The 21,507-nt window shown below is 34.4% G+C and overlaps 1 protein-coding gene across 10 annotated transcripts in view; it reads left to right on the top strand.

Moving 5' to 3' along the window:
* tutl (immunoglobulin superfamily member turtle) overlaps nt 1-21,507 on the top strand; it is a 985,149-nt gene that overhangs the window by 856,932 nt on the left and 106,710 nt on the right. For 5 of the 10 annotated variants that reach the window (XM_069819241.1, XM_069819246.1, XM_069819237.1 and 2 more), the window contains one exon: nt 8,257-8,485. In XM_069819241.1, coding sequence (XP_069675342.1) covers nt 8,257-8,485 — 229 coding nt within the window. Of the gene's footprint in view, nt 1-6,008; nt 6,238-8,256; nt 8,486-17,387; nt 17,617-21,507 lie in introns of all 10 variants that reach the window. The other 5 variants (XM_069819242.1, XM_069819238.1, XM_069819245.1 and 2 more) reach the window with 2 other exon arrangements.

The following is a 21,507-nucleotide window of genomic DNA, read 5'->3' as shown; positions in this document are numbered from 1 at the left end:
AACTGGTTTTATTTATTTTCATTGGCCTATCTGCACGTCTAATAGTTTAACAAAATGTTGGCTCTCTGTTCCTGTTGCTGCACATTCGAGCATATTATATGTAATGAATATTTGCTTTCGTGTTTGAAAATGGGGAAGAGGAAGTGACTTGTTAGACAATGTATAGGTTTATAATGCAAATGTGGTGCACGTAATAATAATTTTTTCTTTAATATTAGGATAAGTACGAAAGCTAATGTTCATTTTTAGATAGGAGCAAAGCGATAAAATATCTGTAAAAGCATTAATTATAAGTGTGCCGGTAAGTTTGTTTTTTTTTTTTGTAGGGAATTGTATTGTTATACATTTTTAACGGTTGGTGGAATTGAACATCCTTTGCTCCCTTCTTTCATTATATTTGTTTATGTATTAACATTTCATGTTGCTGTTCATTGCTAGCTATGCTTGTGTAGACAAGGTATAGAGGGCTCTTAGTAAGGTACAGTGATGTAAGCAGGACAATCCTAATTTCTGCGTTAGTTTGTTCTTGTTCAAAATATAAAATACCTCTAGAGTAAGAAGATAACCTATTAGCTGTGTAATAATAATTGGCTCTGATTACTTAAAAGTTGAATAGATTGGCTAACATAGTGGAGTAAATCATTTGAACACATGACTGTACCCTCAGGTGTCTTATCTCCGAAGAATATGGCGTTGAAATAACATGTACTTTTAGTTTGGCATTGCGTGCATGTGTTTATGGTAGTTTCGCTTATATCCCTTGCATTAAACATTTCTGCCACTCGTGGAAAAATGACAACTGCAAATTAGTTTCGTCTTTATTTGACATACAGTATGTTCTTCCACAAAGCATGTAGCGGCAATTAGTAATAATGGTTTATCTGGTTTGTGGATGAACATGTTCTCATTTATTGGCAGCCACCCTTTAATGGAACAGGAGGAAAATGTACATGCTATGAATAATTAATATTTTGATTCAATTCTCGTTTATAAAGCAATGGAACTCATCTGAATTCCAATCTGCATATATTTTGAAGATAAATAAAAAGCAGTAAAGGAATTTCCCAATCCCACATAATTCAACAAAATTTTAGAGAAAGACGTATTTACAGTGGAAATGTAGCTTCCTGTCTAAAACTTAGCTCAAGACCCCCCCCCCCTTTTTTTTTTCAATTAGAAGCCTATTGCACTATGACTGCATTTGCTGTTCCCTTTCGAAGATCATAGTCTGAAGTGATATTGGGAATGTACCGATAAAATTTGCTTTTCAATATAGAATATTATTAACCCTGTCTTTCTAAAAATATGTGAAGTGCTCGGTGTTCCAATCTAGCATGTGCTCAATATGATGCACTTGCATAGCCCACATATATGTCTATGTTGCATGAAATACTCATGCTAAGAGAATGATACTTTAAGGGATTGGGGGACTGGAAAACTAGAGTATTAATTGCATTTTTCCATGTTCTTTCCTCCTAATTTTCTTTACTTGTTTGAGATATGAAAGTATTATGAGCTGCCGTGTTTTCCAATAAATGAATAAACTATCAATTTCTTGCCTTGTATATATGGTTCACAAACAAAATAGAAATAATAAAAGCAGGAAGTACTTCACATTAAACATGGGCCCTTCATAAGAAATTGCCTCCACTACATAACCTTGATTTCTCCACATGTGTAGGTCCTTCCCGACGCATTATTTCCCATTACGTGCAGATAACGATGAATGTTTATTGATTTCAATTCTTTTGTTTTTGAAAAGTAAATTACACTTTTATGTGGTATTTTGCTCGTTTGTGAAATTGTTCATTAGGATTATATAAAAAATAATGACTAACTTTTTGGTCTGCAAGCGATTTTAAAGCCATTTGAAATCAATTTTCAATAAAAAAATTGAGAATGTAAAATATTTGAATGATGAAGGCTGGAGGAGTACAACAGTAACACTGAACCTTAATTTTCCAAGTTGATACTCTGTTTCTTCATATTTCATTTGTGTTAAATTAATTTATTTAATTAATCCGTGTATTATATGTTACACCTTGCCGTGCGAGTCATTTCATTTTTTATTTTTAATTTATAAACACAGTAATGTGAGCTTCTGTATTCAGGTCATCTTGGTCCTTTGCTTGAATGCACTCTCATTCCAACCATAATTAACTACTTGAACATTAATTTTTATCATGTTATTTTTATCACTGATTAACTTTATAATTTCTTTACTCGGTTAACATTATAAAATTACCTGACTTACTAGTTTCGATCCATGATATACAGACTCATCAACATTCCTATGAGCCAACAAGACTATAAGGAAGGAATACACACTATCAAATACATAGCACAGGAAAATGGATATGACCCCAATATCATAAGAAAGACTAAACACAAAGAAGAAAACTCAACACAAATACAATAGAACACACTACAAAAACATCTTAACACACAGACAGGACACACAAATAAATACAACTCAACAGTCATATACAAACTATCATGCTATAGTTGCAACGAGTCCACACCTGTGGAGTAATGGTCAGCGCGTCTGGCCACGAAACCAGGTGGCCCGGGTTCGAATCCCGGTTGGGGTAAGTTACCTGGTTGAGGTTTTTTCCGGGGTTTTCTCTCAACCAATACGAGCAAATGCTGGGTAGCTTTCGGTGCTGGACCCCGGACTCATTTCACCAGCATTATCACTTTCATTTCTTTCAGACGCTAAATAACCTAGATGTTGATAGAGCGTCGTAAAATAACCCAATAAAATAAAAATAAATAAATAAAAAGTTGCAACAACTTCTACATTGGATAGACTGGAAGATCATTTCAAACACGTTACAAGGAACATACCACAGCCATAACCAAACCACACAACAATTCAACCTACGCAGAACACATCACAACTATAGCAACATAGACACTGACATGAAAATACTACACATCCAGCCAAAAAAAATCAGGAACTTGACACTCTAGAACAATATGAAATTTACAAACATATAAAAACACACCCCCAGCACATCCTGGACACTCAACTGAATTTCAAAACAAATACCCTTTTCGACACAATAATGAACACACCCTACTACAACAGGAAATCAGAAGATAGTGCGGGACAGCGAATAGGGATTATAAAGAATGAACACTTTGCGTCGGTACCTTTGACGTAGCTGGACTGATTTCAATGACCTTCAAGCCAGCTAAAGCGTGAGATTCTGCTTTCTCCCTAGAGTTGGCACTGACATCACACCAGCTAGCAGTCGACACAGCGGAAATATAACACATACAATTAATACATCTAGGTACATTATGTACTCAAATAAAATAAATTGGATCCATAAAATAATAAATCCGTCATTAACTGTAATGTCTAGACTCTAGAGTTCCTTTATAATGAGAGTTGAGACGTTGACCCCAACAACAATTAAAATATGTAATGATTTGATAGCGCTGAAAATGGAAAAACAAATCTCTTACGAGAAGTAAAACCATATACCTATATTATATTATATACAAATATTAAACGAATTCGATAATTAATTTGATAATGTATTATATTATTTTATAATATAATGTATTATATCGGAAATATAAAATATTATTATTACAACTAGTTTGTCACTGAGAAATAAGGAAAAGCTATTAACTTGAATTTATTTGAAGCAAAGCGTTGCTGGATTATGCAATAAGGTAGGCGATGTTTGGATCCTGTGTCTCAACTCTATTCTCAATTATTATCTTAGCGTATGCTCGATTACACTACCTCTAGCGCTTGAAAGTGGAACTAACCGCTGGCGCACAGAGAAACAAAACACAGGAAAATTTGCTCAGTGTCCATTCTTTATAATCCCTATTCGCTGGTGCGGGACCTTCACTAGGTTTTGGACAATGAAGATTACCACTTCGAAACTAGTCAGCCAGGTGATTTTCTAATGTTAACACAATATAGAAGTTATAAAGTTAATCAGTAATTATACAAGTGTTAAAAGTATGTATCCAACAATGAAGATTTAAGTTAATATTGCCCTAATTAATTACTAACGATGTAGATAGCTATATCCACAGTTACGTACTGTACCTATTTCTGAAAGCTTCTTTTTATATACCGGTTTCACTATTTTGATATAAACACATTTTCGAATGGTTAGGCCTACATATTATCAAACAATATACCGTACCTGTATGTACCTAGTATGTTTTATAAAATTCTTTTGAAATGTTCGTTTTCTGTGTGCATAGAACTATAGACATGGAAAAGAGAATGATTTTTAATGTAAAAATTCTGGCATTCTGTATTCAATTTTGAATTTAGTTATTTGACTTTTTTTATCTTTTCTTGTACCAGTGCAGTAAGCCTATGCATATTTACATTGATAGAACCATTAGGAAATCTGTAACTGAAAGTCTGTAAAGTTGCTGAAGATTTCACTTTTTACAATAATTGTAAAGCCTTGAAGTATAACAAATACTATTATATCATTAGTTCATTACAAAGACATCACAAAAAAATGCTCTTTATCACCACAAATTAAACGTTAACATCTGAGCACAAAGTCAACAAAAAATTGCTTGCTAGTTGATCGTTTCTGTAGGAGATGAATGTTCTGCTGGTTAGTGTTTGCATTCAAAGTTAGTCCTCTCACAATCTGATATACATCTGTATATATACTATTTATATCGACTTATGTAAGTACATATCCCTTTCATTGTGGAAATATTACAGTAATTAGTTTTAAGTACCAGTAGGCCTATGCTTATTACAAGAAGTAATGCAGACAAAAACGAAGTGACTGGAATAGCAATCATATAACTTATATTTACCCTAAAACAGCGATTTGAGATTAAAAAAATTACCGGTATGTTATTAGTAGGCTACTTTGTATGATCTCAACATGAACAGAAAGGAAACATTGAAATAAACATGAAGTACTTTCTGCTTGTACGTTCACACACCTCATGAACAACTATTCATTGTGTGATAACATATTTGAGCGAATGGCATTAGTTTCTTTAACAAATTATTTGTTTTTTTAATTTAAATTCTACGTTTATTCTCTTCGGTATGCAGATCATTGAAGCGTTAAAATCTTTTGTCTACATGTCTGCGCGAATAATTTTTATATGTTTTCTCTTTTTTATATTTATATCTAATCCATGCACCTTCCTTTCCATCCAAATTATCATAATGCTTCCTTTGTCCATCATGAAATGGGATTCATGTGTAACACCAGTTCGAAGCAAATTGAATAACAGCATTTTCATTATTACATCCAAAAACTAATTTTGTATCTACTTCAATAATAATTAGTGTTAATAATAATAATAATAATAATAATAATAATAATAATAATAATAAAACGTAGACTTATATTCTCCTCATATTAGATTCTTAAAAATTAATATCAGCATTAGATGCTATATTTTTTACTCACTTTATTGTGTAATAGAGACTAGATAAAAATCAATATACCCGTACAGATAATATTAAAAGTTGACAGGTACAGATATATTTTTCAGCCACTTGTCTCTGAAAGTATATATTTTGTATTTATAAAATATGCTTACATACTTCAATGTCCACAACATTAATAACTGTACATTTAAAATGTATTTTAATTGTAAAACCATATTTTTATAAAACTGTACTTATAATCTTACTCTTATGTTGTGAGAGTCATTGTTTTAAATAAATAATAAATAAATAAATAATGATGTAACAAGATAAAAAAGAGTTTGTTAAGTTTTGACGTTTAGGCGTATCAATATATTATTTAAATTTCACAGTTTTCTTTTTTTAATAATAAGTTATTCCTATAGTTCCCTTGCAGATTCTTGCCTGTATACTTTTCAGACAGTGGGTTATGTTACATGATTATCAATAAAGCCACAGTTTTCACATTTAAATGCAGACTTTACAAAAGGGGTGATGGTTGTGTTATGTGTGATATGTTTGACTTATATCATCCTGGGACCGGTTCTGCGATTTGCATCCGTCCCGTGATGCTCTGTAGGGCCTGGAGATCCCGATCTACATCTGGTACGACAGTTACCCCACACATAGCGGTGAGGGGTACGAGGGCCGTGTGTCCAGGGTATCACCGGACTCCCCCTATGGTCTCGCTTCCCTCAACCTGACCAACATCCGTGAATCGGACCAGGGGTGGTACGAATGTAAAGTGGTGTTCCTCAATAGAAATCCTGGCCCCAAAAATGGTACCTGGTTTCATTTGGATGTCCATGGTGAGTATTTTTAATGGTGATTACTAGGGATGCTGATGCATATGATGAAGTAGAGTAAAGCAGTAATGTGTAGGATACATTTGATAATCGACCTCATTGGTGCATGTGAAAGCTTTTTATATTTACATATTAGACCTATCTGTAGAGATTTGAAGTAATTTGATGAATACTATCCACGTTCCTTAATAATTGGCTGTTTTATTTTGATCCATTTAACTTCAAATTGTAAAATTAGTACACAGGTTGGTGAATAAACCCTCTCTCTCAGCTTGCAGTGCTTACTCATACCATTTGTCAGATTCCTGGCATGCTCAAGTAATAAATTTTAAGCAAGATATAAGAATCCTAGTGATGCTGAAAATTATCACTCATTTTTCGCTCTTGTACCTTGTTACATTTTGCATTATTCATTATCTCACAAAAAGATGCAAATTTTTTGCAATGAATTTATTATGTATCCTTTTTTAAGTTGTTGAGGCAATACATTATCTGCTCAACACATTTTTTTTTTGTATAATGATGATGGTGGTGATGACAATTCTTGTTTGTTATTTTTCTTGTGTGTACTTTTGTTTATCGGGAAACTGTTATTGTATTTTTAAGGGGAGTTGGTCGTTAACAGGGTCAAAAATTGCAGTTTTTATCTGTTTATATTAAAGATCGTTCTATTCTGAACGTTTTTAAAGATAATTTATATATATTCCGTGAATATTACTGTTCCGTAAATGTGCTTATTCATATCGTGGCGCCATAAAGACCAATAATATAGAATATTTAACTTCAAACGTTGTTTTTGGAAACACATTTTCCTAGTTATTAGTAACTTATACATTGTTGAAAAACTATCTGAGCTAGACTTAACGAAATTCTTCAGGTCATCTTACCGGACATAATAATAATGCTTTAACAGATTTATTAAAATATTTTAACATTATACGAGAGAAAAAAAAAAATCTCAATTACGCCGCCAAGACCATAATATTTAAAGCAACCCTATTCCTTCTGGTAAAAGTGCCCTCTACTACTTTCAAGTCCATGTGATTAAAATTTCTTTGAAATCTGAAATGTAGAAAAAGAGAAAATTGTACCAGTGCATGTCTCCATGTATTGTAATTATTAGATCTAATGAACTTAATTATGTTATTAATTATCCCAAGAAGTAAAGGAATGCATTACAACTTCTATTACATATTTAAAGAGTAAAAATAAAATATAACCCAAAAAAAAATTGAGAGTATTAGAACCTAAGCTATGACAAAACTTAAATGTAGTTACATTTTCATAATTTTTTCTTGGCTTAGAAATCAACTCCCCTTAATTAATACAGACTTTAGCGCACATAAATGAAATTAAAATTGTCGAAACTAAGATCTTCCAAGTAAACAAGCATATTTGGATGAACAGTATTAAAATAATGCTTCTTGTGTTTTTATTTCCTGGCTTTGTCTAGTCCATAAATTCCCGTTTTTAGTTACACCAAGAGAATTTTAGCGGTTTAAACTTAGAATTTCCCTATGTACACAAAGATTTCGATGCCTTATTTCATAAATTACATTTTTTATTATCCGAATGTTTTTTGTTAGCATATATTCAGATCACATGACAAATCAGAATCAAATCCAAGGAACAACTGCGCAAAATTGTGATAGTGAGCAGATTCTTGTAGTAAATGTATATATGATGATAATACTCGACTCTAATTTTGTTATGCATATAAATTTCATCCCTAGATAATCACCATTCAAGACAATTCACCAAGGAAATTCAAGTGGAAGTGAGTATCACCATACTACAGAGGAACACCACTTTTTTTTTTTTTGTTGCTCTAGAAGGAAAACATTCAGATAGGGCTCGGTCTCTTTCACACACTCACACTCTATTAGCAATGTCTATAATTGTTTGTCAGTGTATTTTAAGTATCACTTGGGGGGCATTGATTGTGTTATGTGTGATGTTTTTGACTTGTCTTATCCTGGGACCGGGTGCGCAATTTGCGACCGTCCCGGTGATGCTCTGTAGGGTCTGGAGATCCCGATCTACATCTGGTACGACAGTTACCCCACACATAGCGGTGACGGGTACGAGGGCCGCGTGTCCAGGGTATCACCGGACTCCCCCTATGGTCTCGCTTCCCTCAACCTGACCAACATCCGTGAGTCCGACCAGGGGTGGTACGTGTGTAAAGTGGTGTTCCTCAATAGGTCACCAGGCGTCGTAAATGGTACCTGGTTCCACTTGGATGTTCATGGTGAGTACTATATGATGGTGGTTACAACAGGCGATTTATTTTACATGGAGCCTGCAGTCAACTCTTTTGCATTTATTAGCCTGTGATATTTTATTTTTTTATTAAATTGAATACACTTCTTGAAGTGTAGCACATCTTAAGTTTCTACAAACACGTGTGTGAAATGCATGCAAATGGAGGTGGAAGCACTTTCACCCCACCTCTCAAATTGTGCACATTATAACATTGCCTTTCCTTAAGAAAGGCAGGACAGTAGCAGAAGCTGATAATGGAGTCTCTGTCAGACAGAATACAATATTAAAGCTAATACATACATTTTATCTCTGCCATATATATTGAACTATATTCCATCTATCTGCAGTAACTATGAACTGGTTCGTGGAAACAAATGTACAAACATAATATAGGATTGTGTGTGGATAAGCTTCAGGGCTTCTACCGCGTTGTCTTGGTGTTCTTGGCTGACGTTTCGACTGCTGTGTTGTGGCCATCTTCAGAGCAGTTGTTGGATAACTGCTCTGAAGATGGCCACAACACAGCGGTCGAAACATCAGCCAAGAACACCAAGACAACGCGGTAGAAGCCCTGAAGCTTATCCACACACCATGTACACCAGCCGCGAAAAGCCTACGCAAACACATAATATGGGATTCTTTGTTAAATTAGTCATTTCCATTGCTGAATTTGTGATTGACGCTGACAATTTTTTATGCTTGTATAATAAATCTCTGTGTTTAAACGAATGTGTGTGCCTCACTTAAACTTCTTTCTGCCGTAGTGATAGTAAAATTTAACACAATAAATATAAATTGTTTATCTCGTAAGATACTGATACAGAAATTTTGGGTAATATTGGCAATACATATGTTGAAGTGTGTAGTAAGCAGTGGTATAAACTTCAAGCTCTTTCGCATTGTGAATTGGAACTTTCAGGAAGGGAGGTGGAGCATAAAAGATTTGATAAAATGTTCCCTGAGTTTTTCTAAGAGGTCCTGACTGAGTCTTGTGAGTTGTCCTATATAAACTTCATTATGCCACTGATAGTAAACATTTGTTGTTGAAATTACCGTAAGTTAAACGAAATACAGGGTGTTTCATAAGTAACGAGTCTATCGAAAAATTAACTATTTTCGATCATTTTTTTAATAATATTCATCTTCACGAGAAAGAACCCTTTCTGGTGCCGAACAGTCGATTTGGAAACAAACACCCTCCCCTTGCCGCCAGAGCTATTAAACGAAAGAATGGTTAGTGTTTTAAATCTTTATTAAAACACATAAATGTAGAAACAGTTTCAATTGTTGACAAATTATGGTGTACAATTTTCAAAATGTCTTCCATTCTGCTGAATGCACAAATGTAAGCAATGTACCTTCATGGACTCTGGTGAGTATGTCGGGCTTAACCATTTGTATTATGTGTTCAATTCATTCCACTAATTCAGGAATGGTGCGTGGCTTGGTCGCATAGACACGATCCTTGATGAATCCCCAGAAAAAGAAGTCCAGGAGAGTGAAATCAGGTGATCGTGAAGGCCGACAGATTGGACCTGTACGACCGATCCACCTGCCTGGAAACACTTCGTCTACGGAATAAACGCTTAATTTGAGCGACACTGTTTCCAAGTTCAAACTAAGCAGCAATTTTTCTCTTCTGCAATAACGTTAAGTGGCTGCTTGGCATTTTACCATTCCAGTCTATCACAACAATGTGTATAGACATGGCCATTCTCCAGGTCATTTTAAGTTAGCATCAAATGAACATTACACATGAATAAGTAGCTTCCTCTGGTGACAGGGGGAGAGGTGTTTGTTTTCAAATCGACTGTAATACTCCGGGAAGGGTTTTTCCTCGTAAGGGTGAACATCATTTCAAAAAATTATCCAAAATAGTTGATTTTTCGGTAGACTTGTCACTTATGAAAGACTCTGTATAATACTGTGATAAATGTTGTCAAAGATTAAAGTAATAACGGAATAAATACAAGTACGGTATCCAACTAATGTCTATAATGTTGAACATTAAGCTATAATATATAAGTTTATTATTGTTGTATTAAATAGCAATGTTAAAAAGTTGATGTTACCATTACTTTCAATATCGCTCACTAAAAGTATGTACCGACTAGTTAGGAATGTTACTTATTTATTCTGAGCTCATACAGATATACAGGGTGGCCACATAAAACTTAAACAACTTCAGATATAAATAACAAATTATTGAGACATGGTAACTGGATGCGGTTTTTTGCATGTTAATCAGAAACTTTCACAGGTTTTATGTCAATTTTGTTGGATTACTAAAATTCAGGAGATGGCACAAAGTGTATCCTGGTTTATCGAGACACGATCAGTAAATCCTAGTAAGTCCATTCACAGTGCCCCCAGGGAATTGAATTTTCCGTGTTTAACAAAGTCCTTTACAAGAACCTGAGGCTGTACACGTACAAAGTTCAGCTAGTGCAAGCTCTTCAGCCACGCCGCACAGCATTTGCCATCGACATGCTGGCTAGAATTGACAGCGAGGAAGGATTTCTTCAGAAACAAATAAACCTTGCACACGTTCAATTCCCTTCACACTTACGCTTTGTCGCCCACTTGCTGCAACACACTCCCAGTCTCTACAAATTCTTGGTGCCACTCCCGGTTTGTTGACCGTGATGGCGGTTCTCTTCCATATTGGGTCCGGACATGATGTTGCACCTATGTATCTGATCGTGTCTCGATAAACCAGGATACACATTGTCCCATCTCCTAAGGTGTTCACATCTTCTTCGCTGTCAGATTTCACCAAAATTCACATCTGCAACCAGTAAACTCATTTCAACAATCCAACAAAATTGCCATGAAAACTTTGACAGTTCCTGATTAACATCCAGATATGGTGTCTCAATAATTTGTTGTAACAGTTTCATGTGAACACCTTGCACATTTGATTTGTACGCCAGTATTTGAGAAACTGTTGTGAATTTTCTCTCATTTTCAGGATTTATTTTATGATGTATTCAACTTCAAATATTTGGTGAAAATAAACCATACAAAATTTAGATTAAATTTAGTGAGGGTCATGATGAATAATAATATAATATAATATTTATTTAATACTATACACTTGAGCTACATTAGGCACTGCAGCCCGAAAGAGCAGAAGCTCTTGCTCGGGCACAGTTCAGATCAGTTATACAAAATATATCACAAAATTAAGAGAGTTCATTGAGCACAATAACATTAATAAGTGGTAAAATACATACAGCATGTAATAACAGGGTCTATATACAAATAGAAAATACAAAAGTACATGAATATTAGAGTGAATTTTTAACTCAATTAGCTTAAACAATTAAATAATTAATCTGATTTGTTTCTTAAATCTATGTGTGTTAAGTGTACTTAGCTCAGGGTAAGCTCTAATTAATGTATTATATATTTTGGGTCCAAAATTTCTACTGTGTTTTAATCCAGCAGTTGTGTGGCATTTGGGAGTATTTAGAAAGAAACTGTAGTTTTGTCTCGTATGGTATTGATGGGGATCAAATTTAAATTTATTGTGGTTTTTATGGAAGTAAATCAGCAATGTTTGTTTATAAATTTGTTCTAGATTTGGTACGCCAAATTCCTGAAAAATTAATTTTGTTGGGTAATCAAAAGGTTTATATAGAAAAATTTTGATAATTCTTTTTTGGAGCAAATTTAAAGGATGGAGAGTCGATTTAAGTCGATGAAGTTCCGCTTGTTTCGAGATAAACATAGTGACTTGTTTAAAAAAAAAAAAGAATAATACATAATAAAAATAATCGTTTAAAAAAAAAAAAGAATAATACATAATAAAAATAATTATTTCTAAGCTTAAATTGAAGTCATAAAACGTACATTGTTATTGTAGCCAATGCTCATGAAATTTGGATTTCCTCCATTCTCCTACTGGCGTCTCAATAATAATATGCATATTATGTTATGGTATTCGACATCAGCTAATTAATTTTCAAACCCAAAAGTGTGGTTTCCTTGTCAAATAAAGGTAGTCTGTGTTCTCTTCTAGATTGCATCCGCCAAACATAACATGCTGAATAGTAGGAGACCCTTCCAGGTCTTAAATTGAACTATTGCATTGGGGAACCTCTAATTTTAAGAAATGCGATAGATATACCGCAAATCATGTGTAAGGTTTGCAGTGATTATTCTATTGTATTTTGCAACAGGTACTAACAAATGAAATACTTTTTTACATAGTGACATAAGCCATTTTTGCATATTATTGTTTATATTTATTAAGTAAACATGCTGGTGAACAGATCTATACTGAATTTTAGAATTGTCTTTCTTAGTAATAGGTCAATTTCAACATCATCAGAAATAGGTCTCTGTTTACGTCCATGATTTTTCATCTTTTATGAAATGGTACCATGTCTTGAAAAAGTTACTTACGAAAGGGAGAAAACAGTAATAATTTTAAAATGAAAAATGTAAGTTAAATAAAATAGATTACAAATAAATGGACTTGTTTACTGAAATTATTTCTTTAATGTTTCAGATATTGGTGAAACACAGACTCTGGGTAATAAACTTACAATAACTCACACCTTTCTCACCCCATAAAAAGTCATTAATCGTAATGCTCACATGTAAAGTAATCACCAATATTAACATATTAGGTCTTTCACACATCTTTACTATCTAATGTAATCTGTGTGATTTTATCTGGTATGCATTTAGGGGTAAACAAGTAAGGGATGGGTCATATGCCAAGATATTTACCATCATGATTAGCATAGACAGTCAATGACTGTGAAGCAATATAAAATTTAAATAGTGAAAGAAGAGTTATTTTAAAGTTAATTTAAGTAATGCCTTTCACCTTTTATTTATTGAAATTCTGTGTTAATTTATTGTTGTTTAAAAAAATATTTTCTAAGTATGAATGAAATATTTAAAAGGTAAGAGATCTTTGGGCCGTCTAAAAAAAGAAAGAAAAAAAGGTGGACCAAGAATGTCTCATTGAGACCGTAATGGGCTTTGGGCCTTATACTTGTTTGGATGATGATGATGAATGAAATATTTATGACAAATATAACTTAGGTATAACAAATTGTAAATCGTGAAAAAAAAAAAAAAAAAAAGATTAATTGTATATAATGTCTAGAATAAAGATTAATTTATATTTTATGAAAACAGTAAGAGTGCATCCTTTAGAGAGTGTGAAATTACATGGCCAGTAAGCAAGTCTGCTTGTGAATATGAAAGAAGTTGAGGCCCACAATAATATATTTAAACAATATTTTGTGGAAAAGACAATAAAATAATAACAAAAAAATATTTTATAAAGAAGCTGTGTGAAGAACTCTATGCAATCACAAATATAATTGGCGAAAAGAACCTTTGATAAGGATATTGTTGAACTTGACAGCGGAAGTTGATTTGTGGAGATTTGTAAAATATCTTTTATGGTATTTTGAATCGTAAAGATTGTTTAACAGAGGTGCATATATGTAGGTAAAGTACGACTTAACGGGCCAGCACCTTTTATTTTACACTTAATGGGCTAGAAAACCGTTTCTTTTAACATCTCACTCACTGTCTTCTTTTTTCGCGGCATTCATTAAATAGTGTCAGCTTATAATATCGATCTCGCAATTTTCCTGGTATAACTCTTTGGCTTGCTTGTTCTTCTACCAGTGTTTCGTTAGGAATTTCAATGAAATCCATTTCTACAAATTAATCTCAGACAAAACCATTTGTGGTAATAGTAATATGCATTACAAGAGCGGTATGTTGAAGTTTTCATGTTCGAGGAAAAGTTTGAAAAAGCGAAACGTAGTTGAGCTTTTTTAATTTCCGAGAATTGAAAGAAAACATACCGCTCGTGTATCGTACATTATTTTGTGCGAAGATCGTTTATTACATACCTGAAAGAGGAATTTCTAATTAGTTGCAATGAAATCTCCATCTTGGTTTCTGTTCAATGACGGAAAATTTGCAAAACAAAAATATCTATCTTCAGCATTGTTGCTTTAAAATGTTTTCTGTGTTTACTACTCCAGCAGGCCATGATATACGTCTGTCTTTTTTTTCCCCTAGTCTATGATGAGTCTGGGTTCTTGTTGATTTTTTCACGGCTTCCTTAATGTTACTTGAATCACGAATGCAGTAACTTTAGTGGAGTTGTAGAGTTTACTTAATTTTTGCAAATATTTAAAAACAATAATTAACAGTGCAATTTAGGTGAAATTGCAGTGGTAAGTTTCCAATTTATAATTATTACTATATTGAACGTCTCTAAAAATAATGTTAAAAGCCTAAAGCAGTAAAATCAATATGTCACTTAAGCGGTAAGAATAGGGAAATTGTTGTGTGTTAGGTTGGGAATACTGAATGTGGAATTTTAGACTTTCCGCGGATTGGTTTTGTGCGGAAACCAAGCAAATACGCACGAAATCGCACAAACACTTTTGTTTTATTTTCCTACCACAGTAACCGATTATGACGTTTTTCGTATTTTAGTAACTGTTATTTTATCTACAAATTCTCAATAATTTTTGTTTCAATAACATGCAAAATACAATTATTAATTTATTTTCTCTTAAGATACACGATTCAAAATACCATAAAATGTTGTACAATACACGACCGTTACAAGAACTCAACATGCTCACATGGATAACTGAACTTGCTGTCACCCATTTAGTTAAATTCCATGCTCGCATGTTAAGTTCTACATAACGGTCCTGTAACATAAATAACTATTAAAAGCAATGATATGGTATAAAAGACCTACGTCACAATAATGTAAGTGCTATAATGGTCTCCTTACGCAGGCATGCAAAGAGATTATTATTAAAAAAAAAAGACGTTTTGAATTATATATAAAAATCAAGGCTGCCAAAATTTTTGAACATTGTAAATAGAAGCTAATTTTACTGAAGTGGACATGCACAAAGATCTTGATCTCACCCAGCTGTGGGACAGACAAATGCATGCATTACAGCCATGAGTAATCACCATTTAGGATCTCTCACAATGAACATCCAGGTGGAAATGGGTACCATTCTTCGGTACAGTAACCTACAGAGGAACCCTTATCAGACCGGGATCTTATCACAGGAATTATTTAAAACAATGCTTTTTTTATTATTTTATTTATTTATTCTTATACACCCTGTTCCCATACCATTTAGCACTTTCCAAAGCCTGTGTGGGAAATGTGAAGTACCCTTTAATTTCAAATAATCAGAATAGATATTGTCTCATTCGATATTGTTAATTATAGATAATGCACGTACAGTTACTAAAAATGTAATACATTAACAACTGATTTAACAAGATGCAGTTTCATTTTCATTTATTTCAGAAACATGTTTTATAACAAAAATATCCTTATTTTTAGGGAAATACATCTACAAATTGATGCATTTTTATTACATATCTAGCCTCTTTTAAAAATAAAAGTCAGAGGACCAGTTTTTGTCCCTGTTTAGTTAACCTTAAAAGTTTCATGCTAATAAAAATCTACCCATTTTGAATCTTGCGTACACTACTTTTAACACTTGAATATAATTAATTGATTAACTAGTGGACTTACTCGTGTTAATTATGTAAGATTTGTGCGGCTTACAGCTGTTTCAGTGCTTCACGCACCATCCTCAGAGCCTACTAGATCACGGCGTCATCTCGAACTTCTTTGCCTGTTATGTGGGTGTGTTTGATTGTTGAAAGGTGTTGAAGAGTGGAGTCAGTGTACTGAAATTGATCTGTGTTGAGAATTTGATCGGGGTGTGTTTTAGTGTGTTTGTATATTTCGTATTGTTCTAGTGTGTTGAGTTTTTGGTTGCGGACATGGAAATCCTACACATACAACCCACTAGAACAATACGAAATATACAAACACACTAAAACACACCCCGATCAAATTTTCAACACACAGATCAATTTCAGTACACACACACACTATTTGACTCCACTCTTCAACACCTTTCAACAATCAAACACACCCACATAACAGGCAGAGAAGTTCGAGATGACGCTGTGATCTAGTAGGCTCTGAGGATGGTGCGTGAAGCACTGAAACAGCTGTAAGCCACACATATCTTACATAATTAAGTCCACACCTGTGGAGTAATGGACAGCGCGTCTGGCCGCGAAACCAGGTGGCCCAGGTTCGAATCCCAGTCGGGGAAAGTTATCTGGTTGAGGTTTTTTCCGGGGTTTTCCCTCAACCCAATACGAGCAAATGCTGGGTAACTTTCGGTGTTGGACTCCTGACTCATTTCACTGGCATTATCACCTTCATATCATTCAGACGCTAAATAACCTAGATGTTGATACAGCGTCGTAAAATAACCCAATAAAATAAAAAATACATAATTAACACGAGTAAGTCCACTAGTTAATCAATTAAAAATCTACCATTCTGATCATATGAAATGCTTATACAATTTAATTTTTCGCGTGAAATAAAATGGTTAACACATTACAAACGATGTTTATATATACCATTCAAGGACTGACGACGTGCAGTTGCCTCACTAGTTGCTGGTACCAGTATAAAGTTTATAATTACGCAATTTTTAAATTGCAAATTGTTGTACTGCAGTATTACTGTCGTCCAACTTGATTCATACTGTTACAATTGGTCTTCATTAATGTTGATTTATCATGCAAGAATTCAGTATTTATTGATTAAATTATGCTTCTCTAGCTAATTTCCATCCAATTACCAATGCAGATGTCTAGCGTTTCTCATAAGAATTGAAGTGTCATTCCAAATTTGGAAGCTGTGAGGTACATGAACAACCCCACACAGGCCTGGGGGGCAGCCATTTGACTGGGCGATGGTTGTGTTATTTGTGCTGTGTGTTCACATGTCTCGTCCTGGGACTGCGGCTCGGTCCCGGTGATGATCTCTGTAGGGTTTGGAGATCCCAATATACATCTGGTACGACACATACCCCACACATAGCGGTGAGGGGTACGAGGGCCGTGTGTCCAGAGTATCACCGGACTCCCCCTATGGTCTCGCTTCCCTCAACTTGACCAACATCCGTGAGTCGGACCAGGGGTGGTACGAATGTAAAGTGGTGTTCCTCAATAGGTCACCACCCCAAAAGAATGGTACTTGGTTCCATTTGGATGTCCATGGTGAGTACAATTGATGGCGATACTATGTCCCCCTCGAACCCCCTTTTTTGTCCCTGTATACCTGCCCTCACTGTTTTCTAGCGCTGTAACTCTTGTCAGAGACTTTACACTTCTTTTCTGCTACTTTTCTGCCTTTTGGTTAATGTTCTTCTCTTGTTGAGTGTTTGGACAGGCAGGGTATGTGTGGTGCAGCTACTGAGAGGTGGGGTATTCACAAGCTGGTGCAATACAGTTGCATCAGCACCAAAACAAATAGACAAAATTTGTTTGCTTGTTGTTATTGTTATGATGTTACTAATTGGAAATTACGACGTGGTAAGTTGCTAAATTTTATTAAGAATTATTTAGTCAGTAATTATATGTTTTTCTATGTATTTGATGTATTGTGTTCCAATTACTGAATCATACGACAAAGACCAGACTTTTTAATGCTAAGGCTTTTTATCCACTTAAGCCAAGTCTTTATCCCCACTTGTTACCGTAAACTGGGGTAAAGAGGATCACATGTGGTAAAGTGGATCATATGTGTATTGTTAGATAAGTCAGCGCCACATGGATCACACATGCAAAGAAAACTATTTTTAGTGGCATTTATAGAAGAAAGGTTTTCTTGGCATGTGTGATCCATGTGGCGCTGACTTATCTAAGCAATACACATATGATCCACTTTACCACATGTGATCCTCTTTACCCCAGTTTACGGTACCACCTAACCTCTTATTACTGGAATTTAAGAATATGGTAACCATAATTGTAATCCTGACTTGTATGTTGTAAGTTGGTACTAAATGTAACTGCATGAAAATGATCAATTTTTCTGAGTGATTTTACACACCATTCCCCTCCTTGTTAACTTATTGGCAATTTATTGAGTTTTGAACAATTTCAACCTCCTAAAGTTCTGTTTTAAATCCCTTTTTAATGTTTTGAAAGATGTGTATCACTGTTTGAAAGGAACCAATTTTGTTATTTTAAATGTAGTACCGTAATATAATGCAATGAATAATATTTATTCTATAGAGAGGTATGTAATTAAATGAAACATACCTTAAGTTAAATGTTATAAAACACAATACCGGTATTTTAAGTTCAAATTTCTTAACTTTCCTAGTCAAATCAATTACGGTAACCATTTTACTTGCACATCTAACAATATTGCAGTACTGGTGTGCGACAAATCAGTGATTACGAATGTAAATAAAATGTTGTATTGTAATTTATGCTTAAAAAAGCATTTATTGTTCTCCAAGGTTTCATTTTATTGCTAATACTACAATTAAACTAACAACTATTGCAGTATTTTTGGTTACAGTATTCTTAACTTTTTATCTTCAACCCGATGTATGTATTCAATATCTATTCACTTAGCCTGTAACTTTTAATTTTTAAGATAATTGCAACATTGCAATATATGTTGTGAACATAATTTCATCTGTGTAAACTTACATCTCTTGTTTTGGTCATATCAGTCAGATAAAATGTAATGAATCAAGTTACACACTTAGTTTTATTGTAAATTATATAAATGAAGGGAACTCTGATAATTTTTGGAGATTTAAAACTTAAATGTTTAGCAATGGTTCTTAGATGAGAAAAATTCGCTCCGGTGCCAGGTCCTTGGTTCTACGTACCAAACGCTCTAACCACTGAGCTATGCCGAAGTTCAACCCACAGCACTGGATCGAATCCCCCTCCTCTAGTGTTTTTTCCTTTGTGGCCTTACTCCATTTTCGACATATGTCATTCATTCATTGTTCTGTCCAAGGGCAGATCTTTCACTGTAAACCCAGCTTTCTCCAATTTTTCCTATTTTCTGCCTTCCTGTTTGCCTCCTCATATGATCCATATATCTTAATGTCGTCTATCATCTGATATCTTCTTTTGCCCCAAACTCTTCTCCCGTTCACCATTCCTTCCAGTGCATCCTTCAGTAGGCAGTTTCTTCTCAGCCAGTGATCCAACCAATTCCCCACTTCACACATTCCATCCTTCTCCATATCCACATTTCAAATGCTTCTATTTGCTTCTCTTCACTTCGTCGTAATGTCCATGTTTTTGCCCCATACATGCCACACTTCATATGAAGCACTTCACTAGTCTCTTTTTTAGTTCTTTTTCCAGAGGTCCGCAGAAGATGCTTGTTTTTGTATTAAAAGCTTCCTTGGCCATTGCTATCTTCCTTTTGACTTCCTGGCAGCAGCTCATGTTACTGCTTATAGTACACCCCAAGTATTTGAAGCTATCCACTTGATCTACTGTCTCTTTAGAATTCTCAAGTTTATCTTCTGTACTTTTCTTCTTATGGCCATGCTCTTCGTCTTATTCACATTTATCTTCATCCCATACTGCTCACAGCTGTCATTTAGCTCGAGTGCATAATATCCTTTAGTATCATCCCCTCTTATGCTAACAAAGCCATATCATCAACAAATCTTATGTACTTCATTCTGCTTCCTCCTACTATAACTCCTCCCATGTTCTGAAAACAGTTCTTTACTAAATCCTCCAAGCAGATGTTGAACAGGGTAGGTGATAAAGGACATTCTTGACGTACTCCTCTCCCAATTTCACTTCCTCCTGACATTTCTTCTCCTATCCTGACTTTGACTCGTTGTTTCATATAAGAATTAGTGACCAGTCTTCTCTCTTTTCAATCCACGTCAATTTTCTTTAGGATCCCCATCAGTTTATTCCAATCCACTCTGTCAAAAGCCTTTCCTAATTCTACAAATACTACATACACTTCTTTATTCTTCTCTAAGTATCTTTTACCGATTGTTCGTAGCAATCCAATTGTATCTCTCGTATTTTTTCCCTTCCTGAAGCCAAACTGCTTTTCTTCCAACTGTTCTTCCATCTTAGAATATAAACGTTGTTTCAGTATTCGAAAGAGAATCTTCGCCGAGTGCGATATTAGGCTGATAGTCGTGAACTCATTACCTACATTTCTTGACATTATTTTTCTTCGGTATTGGAATTAACACTGTCTCCGTAAAATCTTCAGGCCATTCGGCTTTCTCATATATTTCGTTGCATAATGATGGAATTCGACATATATGTTGACATATATTAAGTCAACTGCCATTAGGTTCGTACGTCCTTAATTTGTTGATCCCCAAGCTTGAGAGTTTTGTTCACAATATTTTCTTTGTCTCCCTCTCATTGTACCGGTGTGTTACATTGAACAATTTCAAAATAAACAGAAAACACAGTTGTTTTTTAAAAATTAATGAATACAAATGTTGCAGTGAAGTGGAAAATACATACAGATAGACCTATTTAACTCACTATAAAACTGTTATATAAGTGCTCAATTTTAAAAGGGAGAATTATTTGAAATGTGAAATGCGTTTAGCACCTAAATTAATTTCTTATATTTGCGTAACACAACTTTATTAATGTAATCTTCATCTTACGATGTTTAGTGACGTATACACGTCCGTTGATGTGACATATTAATGAATTTAAATACTATTATAGTCACAATCATGCCATGGTATGAAAGAAAAATTTCACAACCTCGAGCGGGAATCAAACCTGCGACTTCCTGTTCTCCGGTCAGGCACTGTACCACTGAGCTATCGAGTTCGTCTCACTCCAAAGGCTTGGAATTATCCTTCCATACTGTACAAATGTAATGTATACACGTCCGTTGATGTGACATATTAATGAATTTAAATACTATTATAGTCACAATCATAGGTTCGATTCCCGCTCGAGGTTGTGAAATTTTTCTTTCATACCATGGCATGATTGTGACTATAATAGTATTTAAATTCATTAATATGTCACATCAACGGACGTGTATACGTCACCAAACATCGTAAGATGAAGATTACATTTGTAAAGTTTCTTTCAACCCATAAGCAGTGCTGACTAGATCAGACGCTA

The sequence above is a fragment of the Periplaneta americana genome, chromosome 2, assembly GCF_040183065.1.
Source record: "Periplaneta americana isolate PAMFEO1 chromosome 2, P.americana_PAMFEO1_priV1, whole genome shotgun sequence".
Classification (NCBI taxonomy): domain Eukaryota; kingdom Metazoa; phylum Arthropoda; class Insecta; order Blattodea; family Blattidae; genus Periplaneta; species Periplaneta americana.
This window is presented reverse-complemented; position numbering and strand designations above follow the sequence as displayed.